Source organism: Mustela nigripes, chromosome 14 (assembly GCF_022355385.1).
Source record: "Mustela nigripes isolate SB6536 chromosome 14, MUSNIG.SB6536, whole genome shotgun sequence".
NCBI lineage: Eukaryota > Metazoa > Chordata > Mammalia > Carnivora > Mustelidae > Mustela > Mustela nigripes.
Genome location: NC_081570.1, coordinates 98563892 through 98580842, shown reverse-complemented (window position 1 = coordinate 98580842; position 16951 = coordinate 98563892). Strand labels below are relative to the sequence as shown.

Genomic DNA, 16951 nt, shown 5'->3' with positions numbered 1-16951 from the left:
GCACACACAGAGAAAGTGCTGGATAAACTTTGGCAGTTAACTTCTGTCTTCATTGGGTTTCCTCAGAAGCAGACTCAGAATTTTTTTTTTTTTAAAGATTTTATTTATTTGATGGAGAGAGAGAGAGAGTGAGAGAGAGAGAGAGAGAGAGAGAGAAAGAAAGAAAAAACATAAGTAGGGGGAGTGGGAGAGGGAGAAGCAGGCTTTCAAGCAGAGCAGGGAGCCCGATATAGGGCTTGATCCCAGGATCCTGGGATCATGACCTGAATGGAAGGCAGACACTTTACTGAGCCACCCAGGTGCCCTACAGACTCAGAATTCAAATATGCAAGATATTCTTTCAAGAAATGACCCTGGGAAGGACGGGAGGGTGAGGGGGTGGTTGTAGTGAGACAAGTAAGAAAGGAAGCCTCTGGAGGGTATGTTAATGAGCAGGCCGTCCCTGCAAGCACTGAAGGGTTAGGGGCTAGGGGATGGGCCCTCGGTATTGGGGGGGGCAAGGTTGCTCAGCCGTGGCCTTCTGGCCTACCCTGTGTGCAGGCAGAATGTGGGATTGTCGGGACTAATTGTAGTCATGACTTCATTCATGGTAAGCACTCACCCTGTTACCAGGTGACTGGGGATCGACTGGGCAACAGGACTGGCTCAGGCTAAAGGGGTGCAGGTGGGCCCCGGTGTAGTACAGACATCACACAAGGTTAAAAAAAAAAAAAGAAGAAAAGAAAAAACAAAAAACCCTAGCATATCCATACAATCCATACAATAGTATACTATTTAGCAATAAAAAGGAATAAAGTATTGATCTATGCTAGGATGTGAATGGACCTTGAAAACATAATGTCACGTGAAAGAAGCCAGTCACAAGACCATATATTATATGATTCCATTTAAGTGAAATATCCAGAATAGGTGAATCAATAGAGACAAAAATAGATTCGTGGTAGCCTGGAGCTGTTGAATCTGGTGATGGAAAAAAAAAGGAAGGGATAACTGCTGACGCATATGGGACTTCTTTGAGCGGGTAACACATGTATTCTAAATTACACAGCCTTGATGGTTTGCACAACTATATTAGAAACTGTTAAATTGTACACTTCAAATGGGTGATTGAAAAGTGTATAAATTTTGTCAGTGAAACGTTTTTTTAAATGACAGAGTTGAGGATTGCCTGGGTGGTTCAGCAGGTTAAACAAATGACTCTTGATTTTGCCTCAGGTCATGATCTCAGGGTAGTGAGATTAAGCCCTGCATGGGACTCTGTACTGGGCATGGAGCCTGCTTAAGATTCTCTCTCTCCCTCTCTAAAAAAAAGAAAATGAAAGAGCTGAGCAGGGACATGGACAAAGTTGGGGACATTAACACCTCCATTTCAATAAGTGAAATACTCTCTCACCAGAAAAATCAGCAGAAAGTATATATAATCTAAACAATACAACCAACTAAGTGGTTGTAACTGACATTTATAGAACACTCCAAAAATTCTATTCTATCTATAGTAGAATATAAAATTGTTTCAAGCACTCATGGATCATCCACCAAGACAGATAATATGCTAGGCCATAAAGCAAATCTCAACAAATTTAAAAGAATGGACCGACCGTTTCTGTTCCCCCAAAATTCATACACTGGGGCCTTAATTCCTATTATGATATGGTGTTTGGAGATGGGGTCTTTAGGAAGTAACTTATTTTGAATGAGGTCAGGGAGGTGGAGTCTCCACAATGGGATTAGTGTCCCTGTGAGGAGAGGAAGAAACTAGAGCTCTCTCTCTCTCAGCCATGTGAGGTCACAGCCAAAAGGCAGCTGTCTAGAAGTCAGGAAATGAACTCTGACCAGAACATGACCATGATGGCATCCTGATCTCAGATTTACAGCCTCCAGAAGTGTGAGAAATAAATATTTGTTTAACCTATTGAATCTATAGTATTTTTGTTATAGTAACCCAAACAGACTAATACAAAAATCATACACATTGTGTTCTCTGATCATAATGGAATCAAACTAAAAATCAGTAACAAAAAGACTACAGGAAAATCTTAGAATATGTGAAAATTTAAAAACATATTTCTAAATAATCTATGGGTCAAAGAAGTCATAAAGAAATTTAAAATTTTATAGAACTGAATGAAAACATATCAAAACATGTGGGATGTAGCTAAAGCAGTACTGAGAGAAAATTTTATAGTACTAAATGCTTTCATTAGGAAAAGGGGAAAAGTGATGTCAGCAAAATGGAAGGAGTTTTCTACCATCCTCCCTACCAAGAAAACAGATTTTGACCATCATCCTCAAATGAGAATACCTTTATGGAAGTTCTAGCACACCACTGGAACAAAAAAATCATAGATTGAACACACTGTAGAGGATAACAGGAACTGTTTCACTTTACCCTTGTTACCCCCTCTCCTAAGTTCGGTGCCAAGAAAGATCTCTCAGCTAGCAATTTTTCCTTTGGGAAAAAAGTGAGAGCAAAAGAGAGATCCCCAGCTTCCCCAGTTGTGCAGGATGCTGCCAAAGAGGCCCATTTCTTTCCCACTCCATCCAGAATACTAGAGTGAATTACATGACTGAGAGGTGAGAAGGGGTTGGGAATACAGCAACAAAAGCTCAGAATGTATTTAAGGTACACATATCCTCATCACTTCATGGACTCCATGGGAAGACTGCCCAAGAGCTTCTGGGGATACCTTGCCTGAAGATCAACTAGCCCAAGGGCACTCCCTCAATGCTTCAAACAGCTCACCCACACACGTAATACCCCATTGCCAACCTGCACATGCCCTTAAGGTGGCAAGCATAAGCCTTTGAAGATGGTTAGTGAACATGTGAAGAAAGCTGGCCCAATGCTTCAGAACTGATATGAAGTATACAAACCTGATCATTCAACAAAGACCGAGGGAGAACAAAGAGGAGGCTGCCAGCACCACCTGCAGCATCAAGAGAAAGCATACGGTCTTAAGAATTCCTCTTAAAGAGCAAACAAGGAATGTAGAGCAAGCATACAGAGATACAGAAATAGACATAGACATAAATAAATATAGATAGATATAGAAAAGATCCAAGAAAACCTCAGAATCCCTAGCAGAGTTGACAGAAGATACTTCTCTCCTGAAGGTAACCAATTAAAAACTGGAAGAGATTACCATCCTTCAAATGTGAAGACAGTGATGCCAGACATGAAAAATCAAAACAACATGACACCACAGAGAAATACAATAATTTTCAGTAACCAACTCCAAAGAAATGGAAATCTGTGATTTGCCTGATAAAGAATTCAAAATAGTTGTTTTAAGGAAGTTCAATGAGCTATAATAAAACACAGAAAGACGATCTATGTAATGTACAGCTGGCGGGAATTAGCCTGGGGCTTGGGAATGGAGCGGGTGCCTAGTGGAAGAAGGCAGAACCCAGAGGAATGGGCTTTTTGAACTTCTCCTGTCAAACAGAGCACAGGGAACTGGTACAGGTGACCCAGGTAGAGGAGGACAAGGTGATGGTGTTGATGGATGGGTCTCTGAAGTTGGTGACCCCAGTCCGGGGGCTTCGAACTCCAGAGATCCCCATGACCGAGGCAGTGGAAGCCGTGGCTATGGTCGGAGGTTGCCTCCAGGCCTTTTGGAAGCATGGAGTGCAGGTGTGGGGTCCAGGCTTAGACCAGCTGTTGTAGGAGCTGAGAGACCCCACTCTCACCTTCCATCTGCTTGACTCCCTGAGGCCTGTGGTGGTGGACACACGCCCAGCAGATGACCCCACTGCCCCCAGCAACCTCTATATCCAGGAATGAGTCCCTGGGGGGTGGTATTGGGAACCACGCCCTGCGCCCCCATCCACAACGGACATACTTAGTGGTTGTGATACCCACTTGTCTCCCAATAAACATGACTCCAGCCAAAAAACAAAACAAAACAAAACAAAACAAAACAAAACAAAACAAAAAACAAAACAAAGAAAAACACAGAAAGACAATTTAATAAAATCAAGAAAACATAAATGAACAAAAGAACTTTAACAAAGACAAAAATTATTAAAAAGAACTAGACAAATTCTAGAGATGAAAAGTAGAATGAATAATGAAAAAATGCAATGGAGTCCATTAAAATGAGACTTTATCAAGCTAAAAAATGAAATGACTTATTGTCAAGTTCATAGAAATTATCTAATTGGGACAACAAAGATAAAAGAATGAAAAATGGTGAGGGAAGACTACATAAATTATGAGATACCACTGAATGAAACAATTTACACACTTTAGAACCCCAGAGGAACTAAGATGGAAGAGGGGGGCAAAAAAGTAATCTAAAGAAATGATGGCTAAGAACTTCCCAAATCTGAAGAAGAAAAAGATACAGAAAATGGAGCATAGGGATGCCTGGGTGGCTCAGTTGGTTAAGCAGCTGCCTTCGGCTCAGGTCATGATCCCAGCATCCTGGGATCGAGTCCCACATCGGGCTCCTTGCTCCGCAGGGAGCCTGCTTCTCCCTCTGACTCTGCCTGCCACTCTCTCTGCCTGTGTTTGCGCTCTCTCGCTCTCTCTCTCTCTCTCTCTCTCTCTGACAAATAAATAAAATCTTAAAAAAAAAAAGTTTAAAAAAAAAAAAGAAAGAAAATGGAGCATAAAGTTCATTTCAGTAAATCATAACTGAAAACTTCCCTAATCTGGGGAAGGAAACAAACATCAAAATCCAAGAAGCACAGAGAGGTCCCATTAATTTCAAACAAAAGCTGGCCATCACCAAGACATATTACAGTCAACTTCACAGAATAAACAGAAAAGGAAAGCAGCAAGGGGGAAAAAGTCCTTAACTCACAAGGGAAGACCTATCAGGTTTACAGATCTGTCCACAGAAACCTAGCAGGTCAGAAGAGAATGGCATGATATAGTCAATCTGCTCAATGGGAAAAATATGCAGCCAAGAGTACTCTATCTAGCAAGGCTGTCATTGAGAATAGAAGGAGACATAGTTTCCCACCCAAAACCTATAGAGTTCATGACCCCTAAACCAGCCCTGCAAGAAATATTAAAGGGGACTCCTGAGTGGGAAAGAAAGACTAAAAGTAACAAAGACTAGAAAGGAACAGAGAAGGAATGCCTAAGTGGCTCAGTCAGTTGACTGTCTGATAAGATTTTGATTTCGGCTTAGATCTCATGGTTGTGGGATCAAACCCTGCATCATGGTCCATACTTAGCATGAAGTCGGCTTGAGATGGTCTCTCTCCCTCTCTCTCTGCCCCTCTCACCGGACAATCTCTCCCTCTCTCTCTCTCTCAAGATAAATACAATCTTAAAAAATATGGAATAAAGAAAATCTCCAGAAACAATGACTTAACAAGTAATACAATGGCACTAAATTCATATCTATCAATAATCACCCTGAATGTAAAGGGACTAAAGGCTCCAATCAAAAGACACAGGATATCAGAATGGATTTTAAAAACAGAATGGATTTTAAAAACAACAACAAAAAAGTTCATCTACATGCTGCCTACAAGAGACTCATTTTAGACCTAAACACCCTGCTAGATGGAAAGCAAGCAGATGGAGAACCATTTATCATGTTAATAAAGGTCAAAAGAAAGCCAAAATAGTTATACTTGTACCAGACAAAGTAGATTTTAAACCAAAGACTGTAACAAAAGATGAAGAGTGCCACTATATCATAAAAAAGGGACAATCCAACAAAAAATTTAATAAATTTTAAAATATTTTTATTTTGGTTTTCTTAAAGAGTTTATTTATTTATTTGACAGAGAGAGAGAGATCACAAATAGGCAGAGAGGGAAGCAGAGAGAGAGGAGGAAGCAGGCTCCCCACTGAGCAGAGAGCCTGATGTGAGGCTTGATCCTAGAACCCCAAGATCATGACCTGAGCCAAAGGCAGAGGCTTAACCCTCTGAGCCATGTGCCCCCAAATTTAACAACTGTAAATATTTATGTCCCCAAATTGGGAGGACCCAAATATATAAATCAATTAATAACAAACATAAACATTGATAATAATGCAATAATAGTAGGGGACTTTAACCTATAGCAATGGACAGATCATCTAAGCAGAAAATCAACAAGGAAACAATGGTTTTGAATGACATATTGAATCAGATGGACTAAACTGATATTTAAAGAGAGGATTTGATCCTAAAGTGGCAGAATACACATTCTTTTTGAGTGCACATGGTATATTCTCCAGAACAGATCACATACTGGTCACAAATCAGCCCTAAACAAGAAAGAAAGACTGAGGTCATACTATGCATATTTTCTGATTTCAGCTCTATGAAACTTGAAGTCAACCACAAGAAAAAGTTTGGAATGGGGTGCCTGGGTGGCTCAGTGGGTTAAAGCCTCTGCCTTTGGCTCCGATCATGATCCCAGAGTCCTGGGATCAAGTCCCAGATCGGGGTCTCTGCTCAGCAGGAAGCCTGCTTCCTCCTCTCTCTGCCTGCCTCTCTGCCTCTGATCTCTGTCTGACAAATAAATAAATAAAATCTTTAAAAAAAAAAAAAAGAAAGAAAGAAAAAGAAAATGTTTGGAAAGACCACAAATACATGGAGGTTGAAAAACAACCTATTAAAGAAGGAATGGGTTAACCAAGAAATTAAGGAAGAAATTAAAAAAAAATACATGGAAACAAATGAAAATGAAAACACAATAGTCCAAATTCTTTGGGATGCAGCAGAGTCATCTTAAGATAGAAGTATATAGCAATACAGTCTCACCTCAAGAAGCAAGAAAATCTCAAAACAGCCTAACCTTACATCTCAAGGAGCTAAAAAAAAAAAAAAAAAAAAAAAAGACAACAAATGAACACAAATGAAGCCCACAACCAGCAGAAGAAGGGAAATAATAAAGATCAGAGCTGAAATAAATGATACAGAAACAACAACAAAAACCCAGTAGAACAGATAATGAAACTAGGTGCTGGCTGCATGAAAGAATTCATAAAATTAATAAACCCCTACCCAGATCTAGCAAAAAGAAAAGAGAAAGGACCCAAATAAATAAAATCACCATTGAAAGAGGAGAGATCAAAACCAGCACCACAGAAATACAATTATAAGAGAATATTTTGAAAAATTGTATGCCAACAGATTGGGCAATCTGGAAAAAAGTGGATAAATTCCTAGAAATATATAAACTACCAAACCTGAAATAGGAATAACTAGAAAATTTGAACAAACTGATAACTAGCCAAGAAACTGAATCAGTAATCAAAAATCTCCCCAAACATGAAACATCCAAGGCTAGATGGCTTCCTAGGGAAATTCTACCAAACATTTAAAGAAAAGTTAATACCTAGTCTTCTCAAACTGTCTCAAAAAATTAAAAAAGAAGGAAAACTTCCAAACTCATTCTATGAGGTCAGCATTAACTTGATTCCAAAACCAGACAAAAACTCCACTAAAAAATTACATTCTAATATGGACGAACACGGATGCAAAAATTCTCAACAAGATAGTATCAAATCAAATCCAACAGTATATTAAGAGAATCATTCACCATGATGAAATGGGATTTACTTCTGGGCTGCAAGGGTGGTTCCATATTTGCAAATCAATATGATACACCACATTAATAAAAGAAAGGGTAAGAATCATAGGATCCTCTCAGTAGATGTGGAAAAAGCATTTGACAAAGTACAGCATCCATTCCTGATTAAAAAAAAAAAACCCTCAAAAAAAGTAGGAGTAGAGGGAATACACCTCCACATCATAAAGGCTATATATGAAAAAACTACAGCTAATATAATCCTCAATGGGGAAAAACATAGAGCACTTCCTCTATAGTCAGGAACAAGAAAGGAAGTCTACTCTCACCACTGTTATTTAAAATGGTACTAGAAGGCCACAGTAATGAGACAACAAAATGAAATAAAAGGCATCCAAATCAGAAGTCAAGCTTACACTATTCACAGAGGACATGATATTCTGTGTAGAAAACCCAAAAGACTCCACCAAAAAATTGCTGGAATTGATACATGAATTCAGTAAAATCAAAGGATACAAAATCATGTACAGAAATATGTTGAATTTCTACATGCCAATAATAAAGCAGCAAAATGAGAACTCAAGGAATTGATCCCATTTACAACTGCACCAAAACAAGAAGATACCTAAGAATAAACCCAACCAAAGAGGTAAAAGATCTATACTCTCAAAAATATAGAACACTTATGAAAGGACCTGAAGATGACACAAAGTAATGGAAATAGATTCTCTGTTCATGAATTGGAAGAAAAAATACTGTTAAAATACCTACACTATCCAGAGCAATCTATACATTTAATGCAATCCCTAGAAAACACCATTAGCATTTGTCACAGAGCTAGAATTATGCTGAGTGAAAGAAGTCAAGCAAAGACAGTTAATTATCATATGGTTTCACTGACTTGTGGAACATAAGGAATAACATGGAGGTCATTAGGAGATGGGAAGGAAAAGTGAAGGGGAGGAAATGGAAGGGGAGATGAACCTTGAGAAACTGTGGACTCCGAGAAACAAACTGAGGGTTTTAGAGGGGAGGTGGATGGGGGATGGGTAAGCCTGGTGGTGGATATCAAGGAAGGCATGGATTGCATGGAGCACTGACTGTTATATGTAAACAATGAATCTTGGAACACTACATCGAAAACTAATGACACATTGCATGGTGACTAACATAACACAATTAAAAAAATAATAATAATAAAACTGAAAAAAAAAGAATAAACAATCCTAAAATTTGTATGGAACCATAAGACCCCAATGGCCAAAGCAATCTTGAAAAAGAAAGGCAAAGCTGGATGCATCACAATTTCAGACTTCTAGTTATATTAAAAAGCTGTAGTCATCAAAACAGTATGGTACTGGCACAAAAACAGATACATAGACCAATGGAACAGAATAGAAAACCCAGAATTGGACCCACAACCATATCATCAACTAATCTTTGACAAAGCGGTTAAGAATATCCAATGGAAAAAAGGACAATCTCTTCAACAAATGGTGTTGGGAAAGCTGGACAGCAACATGCAGTAGAATCAAATTGGACCACTTTATTACACTCTACACATAAATAAATTCAAAATGAATGAAAGACCTAAATTTGAGACAGGAAACTATTGGACTCTTAGAGAAGAATACAGGCAGCAACCTCTTTGACCTCAGTCATAGCAAGTTCTTACTAGACATGTTGCTGGAGGCAAGAGAAACAAAAATGAAACTAAACTACTGGGATTTCAGATATAAAGCTTCTGCACAGTGAAGGAAACAATTAACAAAACTAAAAGGCAGCCTGTGGAATGGAAGAAGATATTTGCAATTGACATCTCCAATAAAGGGTTAGTATCTACTATCTATAAAGAACTTAACAAATTCAATACCCCAAAAACAAATAATCCAGTTTAAAAAAGGGCAGAAGACATGAATAAATATTTTTCCAAAGACATCCAGATGTTTAACAGACACATGAAAAGATGCTCAATGTCACTCATCATTAAGGAAAGGCAAATCAAAACTACAATGAGATATCACCTCACACCTGTCAGGATAGCTAAAATTAACACAGGAAACCTCAGATGTTGGTGAGGATGCAGAGAAAAGGGAACCCTCTTACACTGTTTATGGGAATGCAAACTGGTATAGCCACTCAGGAAAACAGTATGGAGGGTCCCTCAAAAATTTAAAAATAGAACTATCCTATAATCCAGCAATTGCACTACTATATATTTGCCCAAAGGAAACAAAAATACAGATTTGAAGAGACACATGCACCCGGATGTTTATATCAATGTTATCAACAATAGTCAAATTATGAAAATAGCCCTAGTGTCCATCAACTGATGAATGGATAAAGATGTGGTGTATATAAACAATGGAATATTACTCAGCCATCAAAATATTGAAATCTTGCCATTTGCAATGACGTAGATGGAGCTAGAGTGTATTGTGTTAAGCAAAATAAGTCACTCAGAGAAAGACAAATACCGTATTATTTCACTCATATGTGGAATTTAGGAAATAAAACAGATTAACATTTGGGGAAAAAGAGAGACAATAAAACAGAGTTTTAACTACAGAAAACAAAATGGCAGTTGCTGGAGGGGAGGTGGGTTGGGGATGGGCTAAATGAATGATATGTATTAAGAAGGGCACTTGTTGTGATGAGCCCTGGGTGTAATACGTAAGTGATGAATCACTAAATTCTACTCCTGAAACCCATATTATACTATATGTTGACTAGAATATAAAAACTTAAAAAAAAAAAAGAAAGAAAAAGAAAAATGGAAAAAGAAAAAAAAGCCTCCTGTGCACTGTTGGTGGGATTATAAACAGGTATAGCCACTATAAACTGTAAGAAATTCTTCAAAAAATTAATGAAACTACCATATGATTCAGTAATTCCACTTCTGGGTATATATCCAAAACAAACAAAAACATCATACTGAAGAGATATCTGCACCCACATGTTCACTGCAGCATTATTTCCAGTATCCAAGATATAGAAACAACCTAAGTGATACCAACAGATTAATGGATAAGGTAAGTACGATATGCGCACACACACAGAAATATTATTTAGCCATAAAGAAAGGAAATCCTGGGACGCCTGGGTGGCTCAGTGGGTTAAGCCACTGCCTTCGGCTCAGGTCATGATCTCAGGGTCCTGGAATCGAGCCCCACATAGGGCTCTCTGCTCAGCAGGGAGCCTGCTTCCCTTCCTCTCTCTCTGCCTGCCTCTCTGCTTGCTTGTGATCTCTGTCAAATAAATAAATAAAATCTTTAAAAAAAAAAAAAAAAGAAAGAAAGGAAATCCTGGATCTGGAGAGCATTTTGCTAAATGATTTAAGTCCAACAGAGAAAGCAATATTTGTATGTTCTTATTTATATGTTGTCTAAAATTAAAGAAAGAACTCATAGAAAAAGAGATCAGATTTGTGGTTACCAGGGGCAAAGATGTTGGGGTTCAGAAATTAGATAAAGGTGGTCAAAGGTTTGTACCTTTGTATGAGTTAAAAGATAAATAAGTACTAAGGATGTAGTTTATAACACAATGATTATAGTTAACACTGCTATATGGTATATTTGAGAGTTAAGGGAGTAAATGCTGAGCATTCTCATCATGAAGAAAAGAACATTTTTTTCCCTTTTTTTTGCATCTATATGAAATGATGGATAGTAACTAAATGTATTGTGGTAATCATTTCACAATATATACAGATCAAATCATGCTGCGTAACTTAAATTTGTACAGGACTGTATGTTAAGTGTATCTCAATACATATGGAAAACATTTGGAAAAAAAGAACATTAAGAGTAGTTAAAGTGAAGGAGTCCTCTTCTTCCACTGCAACAGTAGGATAAAGTTAAGTATATTACTAGTATAGGTGAAGAGAGAGACATTTAGTCATTCCTTTGACAACATTCATTAAAAACAGAAAATTTTCAAAGAACTGTTCTCAGGTAAAGGGAAAACAAAAATAAATAAGATAGAATCCTCACCTCTGAAGAGCTTGAAATATAATGGAAGTACAGACTGATATAACTACTTTGATATAAAAACAAAGTGCTATGAGAATACTTATATACAGTAAGTTCACCTTTGATGAAATGAAATTCATCAAATTTTAATATGAAAAATGTATCAGATTTTCCATAGTGGAGAAAGGAAGAAAGGAATTAAGTATAGGAAACAAAGTGAACAGAAAGGATCTTGAAATTGAAAGTGCATGTTACTTAGGCTGTTGCTAAGTGATTAAGAGAACAGGTTTTAGAAACATGCAAGATCTAGACTGAATTCTAAGCCATTCTACTTTTTTAGTATGTGATCATGAATAAATAACCTAACCTCTATAAAAATGAAGGTAATAGGTATTGCTTTTAGCACCGTTGTAAGAATTAACTAGATGTAAGTAGGATAGTCAGCATGGTATCTGTCCTATAGAAAGTAAAAGATAAATGGTATTTGTCATTTTAAAGTAAGTCAATTCATTTTGTAAACTGCAAAACACTACACTAATATAAGGCATTATTTTTTTCTGAAATGTAATGAATAATTTAAAAACACATCTAAATATGTAAGCATTTTATAATATGAAATATTTCCCAAGTACTAATATCTAAAAGCAATTCTACTCTTAAAGCATGCTTATATTTATATTCGTTCAATATTTAAACAAAGGAATACACTACATACTTCTGAAAAAAACTAGATGTTTTAATAATTACCAAAATATATTTCCTAATAAAAAGTTGCAGTTAGGGGTGCCTGGGTGGCTCAGTTAGTTAAGTGTCTGCCTTCACCTCAGGTCATGATCCCAGGGTCCTGGGATCAAGCCCCACATCAGGTTCCCTGCTCGGTGGGGAGTCTGCTTCTCCTCTCCCTTGGCCTGCTGCTCCCCCTGCTTGTGCTCCCCTCTTTCTGCCAAATAAATAAATAAAATCTTTAAAAAAAAAGTTGCAGTTATACTTCAGTTAAAAAAATTAAACTAAGAAAACCCAGAAAGTTGCACCTAAATATTATTAGCTACTTTACCTATAATGCCACAAAACCTACCTTTTCTTCTCTTTCTATTTCAAGTTGTTTCTTAACAGACAAAAGTTCATTTTTGAGATTAGACAATTCAGACTCCTAAAGGAAAAAAAAAACATGAAATTTATAGTGTATCCATATATTTCTCAAAACAGTGAAAATGCTAATGTTTCATATATATTTAGTTTTACAGAGAAATAAATTCACTCATAAAATATATATACTTTTTTACTATGTTCAGTTAGCTAACATATCGTACCTCATCAGTTATTTATGTAGTGTTCAAAGTTTCATTAGTTGTGTATAACACCCAGTGCTTACTTTACTGACTGATATGAAGGCTGCTAGTTGAACATGACTAAAGATTTCATTTAGACAAATTTTAATAGTTTCCTAAAGAAATATTTATCACTATGTATCTCTCCTTCTCACCTTCTCCCAATCTATCCCATTCTTCCTCTCCCAATCTCTATGAAGCTCCAAATTTATTTGTAACTGGAGTTTGTATTTATTCATTTGAAAAGAAGAGTTTATCTTACATTTCAGAAAATAAAACTGGAAAACCATTTAACTATAACACCTGTAAGATCTTTTTTAAATCTAAGATTCTTTGATTCTACAGATCAAAAATTATGGTTTTATTTAATATTATTCTTTACCATCAGTCATGCTGATATGAAAATTGGCCTTATTGCTATTTGTTCTGTATCTCACCAAAGATGCTTTCACTGATGACTGTTCTTGTTCTTTGCTTTTATAAAGTCCTAGTTCTGAGTCTCTTTCTTCAACTATTTTATCATATTGGTGCTATATTAAACAGAAAATATTTTAAGTATATTAGAACACAAATAAATTATGGTTTTTTTAAAAAAAGATGTTTATTTATTTATTTAACAGAGATCACAAGTAGGCAGAGAGGCAGGCAGAGGGAGGGGTGGGGAAGCAGGCTCCCCGCTGAGCAGAGAGCCTGATGCGGGGCTCAATCCCAGGACTCCGGGATCATGACCTGAGCCAAAGGCAGAGGCTTTAACCCACTGACCTACCCAGGCGTCCCATAAATTATGTTTTAATAATACTAGTATCCTTATACATTTTATATTCACAGAAAATGTCAATAAATTCCATTATTTATATATATATTTGACCTTTTCTCTAATTTTTAAGTCATTTTTATTCAAATAAACAATGAAAACATAGAAAACAGTCTTGAAAATAGTCAAACACAAGAACAACAAAAAAATTATTTTTAATTGGAAATGTTGAGTTGCATAATTTAAAAAAAGGCTATAAACACCAACCTCTTAGAAGAGTAACTGATTCCAGACCCAAATCTGGGGCAGGAAATACAAGATGAGTCTTGAACATGTTGTTATAATAGAAAGCAAAAAAGCGGTCAAGTCAAAAGGACTGGCCAGCTAGTTTGAAGAGTCTCCCACTGGCCAAAAAGGGAACAATTTGGGTGTCAAGGATTAGACTGGATTGAGACATACCAAATATGTTTAAATCTCTGAGTTCACAGTATTTTATGAATTTTTAAAATACTATTAATATATGTTTAATCCTCATTGGCTACCTCATATGTTATATCCCACCAACAATTTTAAGGATGAATAGGTACGTATAGCCCACCTCTTATTCCAGATCTTGAAGGGAATAAAGCTGAATTCAGTAACAGAATGATTACTTTTATAACAACAACAACAAAAAAGGACAAACACAACAAACATGAAGTCTTTCATCTATTTATACCATTGATAAAAATTTGTTTAGCCTAATGTGTGTTAGACACACATAATGAATATATTTATATCCTTTACCAGATACATATTCTGGGGATGTACTTAAATAAATAAAAGGTGTAAAGTGCTCTAAGAAGAGTATTAGGAAAATCCAGAAGAAAAGTGATTACTTCCATGCATAACAGATGACAAGGAGAGGGATTCTCAAGGAAGGAACACTCAAACTCAGCTTTGTGTGGTTAAGATCTAAACTTAGAGAAATGGAAAATCAAGAGTATTCTAGCTGTAATCAGTCATTATTGCAAATTTTCTGACAAATCAGACTGCTATCTTGATTTCACCATCTTTATGCATAAATATGGCTGCAATTAATAGTTCTCATTACACACACACATTACCTTATGTTTTTCCATAAGTGCTACCATTTCAGCTATTTTATGTTGACATCGTATATCAATTTCTTTCTGTAATTTTACTGCTTCATTGGCTATTACTTTTGCTTTCTCAACCTATCAAATAAAGTATTTCTTAAAATTAATGCACAGAAAACAAATTTAACTTAAATGCAAAGACCATATATACTACTTACATAAAATGCAGAAATCAAACACCAGGAAATTAGGAAAGCCAAGTAAAAGATGCATTACTGTTTGGGTTTATTTTAGGGTGTCCTATCAAGTGCGATGATCGTATAACACTATAATGACCACTTAATCTTTTCAAAATAATACATTACTTAATACACAAATACTTAGAATAACAAAGATACTTTTTAACTGTCACATATAAACTTATTAAATCTTTTAAAAATCATAACTTCAGAATTGCTTTTCTCTTAAAATGCTAATAAACAAATAGTTTTAATAAAACAAATTTTCAAACATATTTAGTTTTTCCTACCTCTTCTAAAAGATTTTCTTCTGATATATTTTTGTCCTCAATTTTTTTTTGATAGTTGTCAGTCATTTCCTTAAATTTCTGTTTGGCACCTTCTAGTTCTAATTCTAATTTACTGACCTTTGAGTAAAGAAAATAGCATTAACATTAATAAATGTGCACTACTTGAAAATATTCTATATTCACTTTGTGGTTTTGTGACTCTTAAAACATTACTTATTCATTGAAATTATGGCTGAATCATTTTCCTTACAGTTTTCATAGGGTGAGATGTGATTTTTCACAAAACCCCTAAAATACATATTTAGTCTGACAAGTAATATTTTTAAAGTAGCCATATTTTCATTTATGATCTATTATCTCAGCAATATTTAAATTATTTGTTCTGAGGTTCAGGTTTTGTTACAGTGACTATTCCATTTGGATAGAACACCCATGTGATTCAAAGTAAAAGCATGTTCTGGGCGCCTGGGTGGCTCAGTGGGTTAAGTCTCTGCCTTCGGCTCAGGTCATGATCTCAGGGTCTTGGGATTGAGCCCCACATCAGGCTCTCTGCTCAGCAGGGAGCCTGCTTCCCCCTCTCTCTGACTACTTGAGATCTCTGTCTGTCAAATAAAAAAATAAAATCTTTTTTTTAAAAAAAGCATAGTCTTTTTTAAAAACAGCTTTGTTGAGGTATAATGGATACACACAAAAAACTATGCATATTTAATATTCACAATTTGATTAGTTTAGACATATGCATACACCATGAAACCATCACAATTAATATACATAATGTATCACCTCCAAAAGTTTCCTTCTAGCCCTTTGTTTTCTACCATAAAAACAATTTAACATGAGATCTATCCTCTTCACAAGTTTAGAAGTTCACAATATAATATTGTTAACTACAGGTACTGTGCTATACAGCAGACATCTAGAACTAGTTTATCTTACTTAACTGGAAACGTTATACAACGTTTCCCTTCCATTTCCCCCTGCCTTTTACCTATTCTAATCTCTGTTTCGTCTAATCCTTGCTCTTCTTTATAGCTCTACTGAATAATTATATATTATTTTTTTAAACTATTTTCATTGTTTTACGTTACTCACCATACAGTAAATCATTTGTTTTTGATATACTGTTCCATGATTAATTGTTTGTGTACAACACCCAATGCTCCATGCAATCCATGCTCTCCTTAACACACATCACTGGGTTCAACCACACCCCACCCTCCTCCCTTCTAAAACCCTCCATTTGTTTCCTGGAGTCCATAGTCTCTCATGCTTCATTTCCCCTTCTGATTCCCCCCCTTCATTTTTCCCTTCCTTCTTGTAATGTCCTCCATGCCATTCCTAATATTCCACAAATAAATGAAACCGTATGATAATTTAGACTTTCTGTGTTTGACTTATTTCACTCAGCATAATCTCCTCCAGTCCCATCCATGTTGTTGCAAAAGTTGGGTATTCATCCTTTCTGATGGCTGAGTAATATTCCATTGTATATATGGACCACACCTTCTTTATACATAAATTCGTCTGTTGAAGGACATCTTGGTTCTTTCCACAGTTTGGCTATTGTGGACATTGCAGGTATGAACACTGGGGTGCATATGGCCTTTCTTTTCACTACACCTGCTTCACTACACCTGTTCACTTACCTGTATCTGGTAAATACCCAGTAGTGCAATCATAGAGTCAAAGGGTAGCTCTATTTTTAATTTTTTGAGGAATCTCCACAGTTTTCCAGAGTGGATGCACCACCTTGCATTCCCACCAACTGTGTAAGAAGGTTCCCCTTTCTTCACATCCTCACCAACATT

The 16951-nt window shown here is 36.3% G+C and overlaps 1 protein-coding gene across 1 annotated transcript in view; it reads right to left on the bottom strand.

Annotated features, from left to right (window-relative positions):
- The window catches only part of SYCP1 (synaptonemal complex protein 1), a 139172-nt gene that overhangs the window by 25194 nt on the left and 97027 nt on the right, over positions 1-16951 (bottom strand). Inside the window, exons 24-27 of the mRNA XM_059374336.1 lie at positions 15144-15260; positions 14642-14752; positions 13219-13311; positions 12529-12603 (exon numbers count right to left, since the gene is read on the bottom strand). Of these exons, the coding sequence (XP_059230319.1) occupies positions 12529-12603; positions 13219-13311; positions 14642-14752; positions 15144-15260 (396 nt within the window). The remainder of the gene's footprint in view (positions 1-12528; positions 12604-13218; positions 13312-14641; positions 14753-15143; positions 15261-16951) is intronic.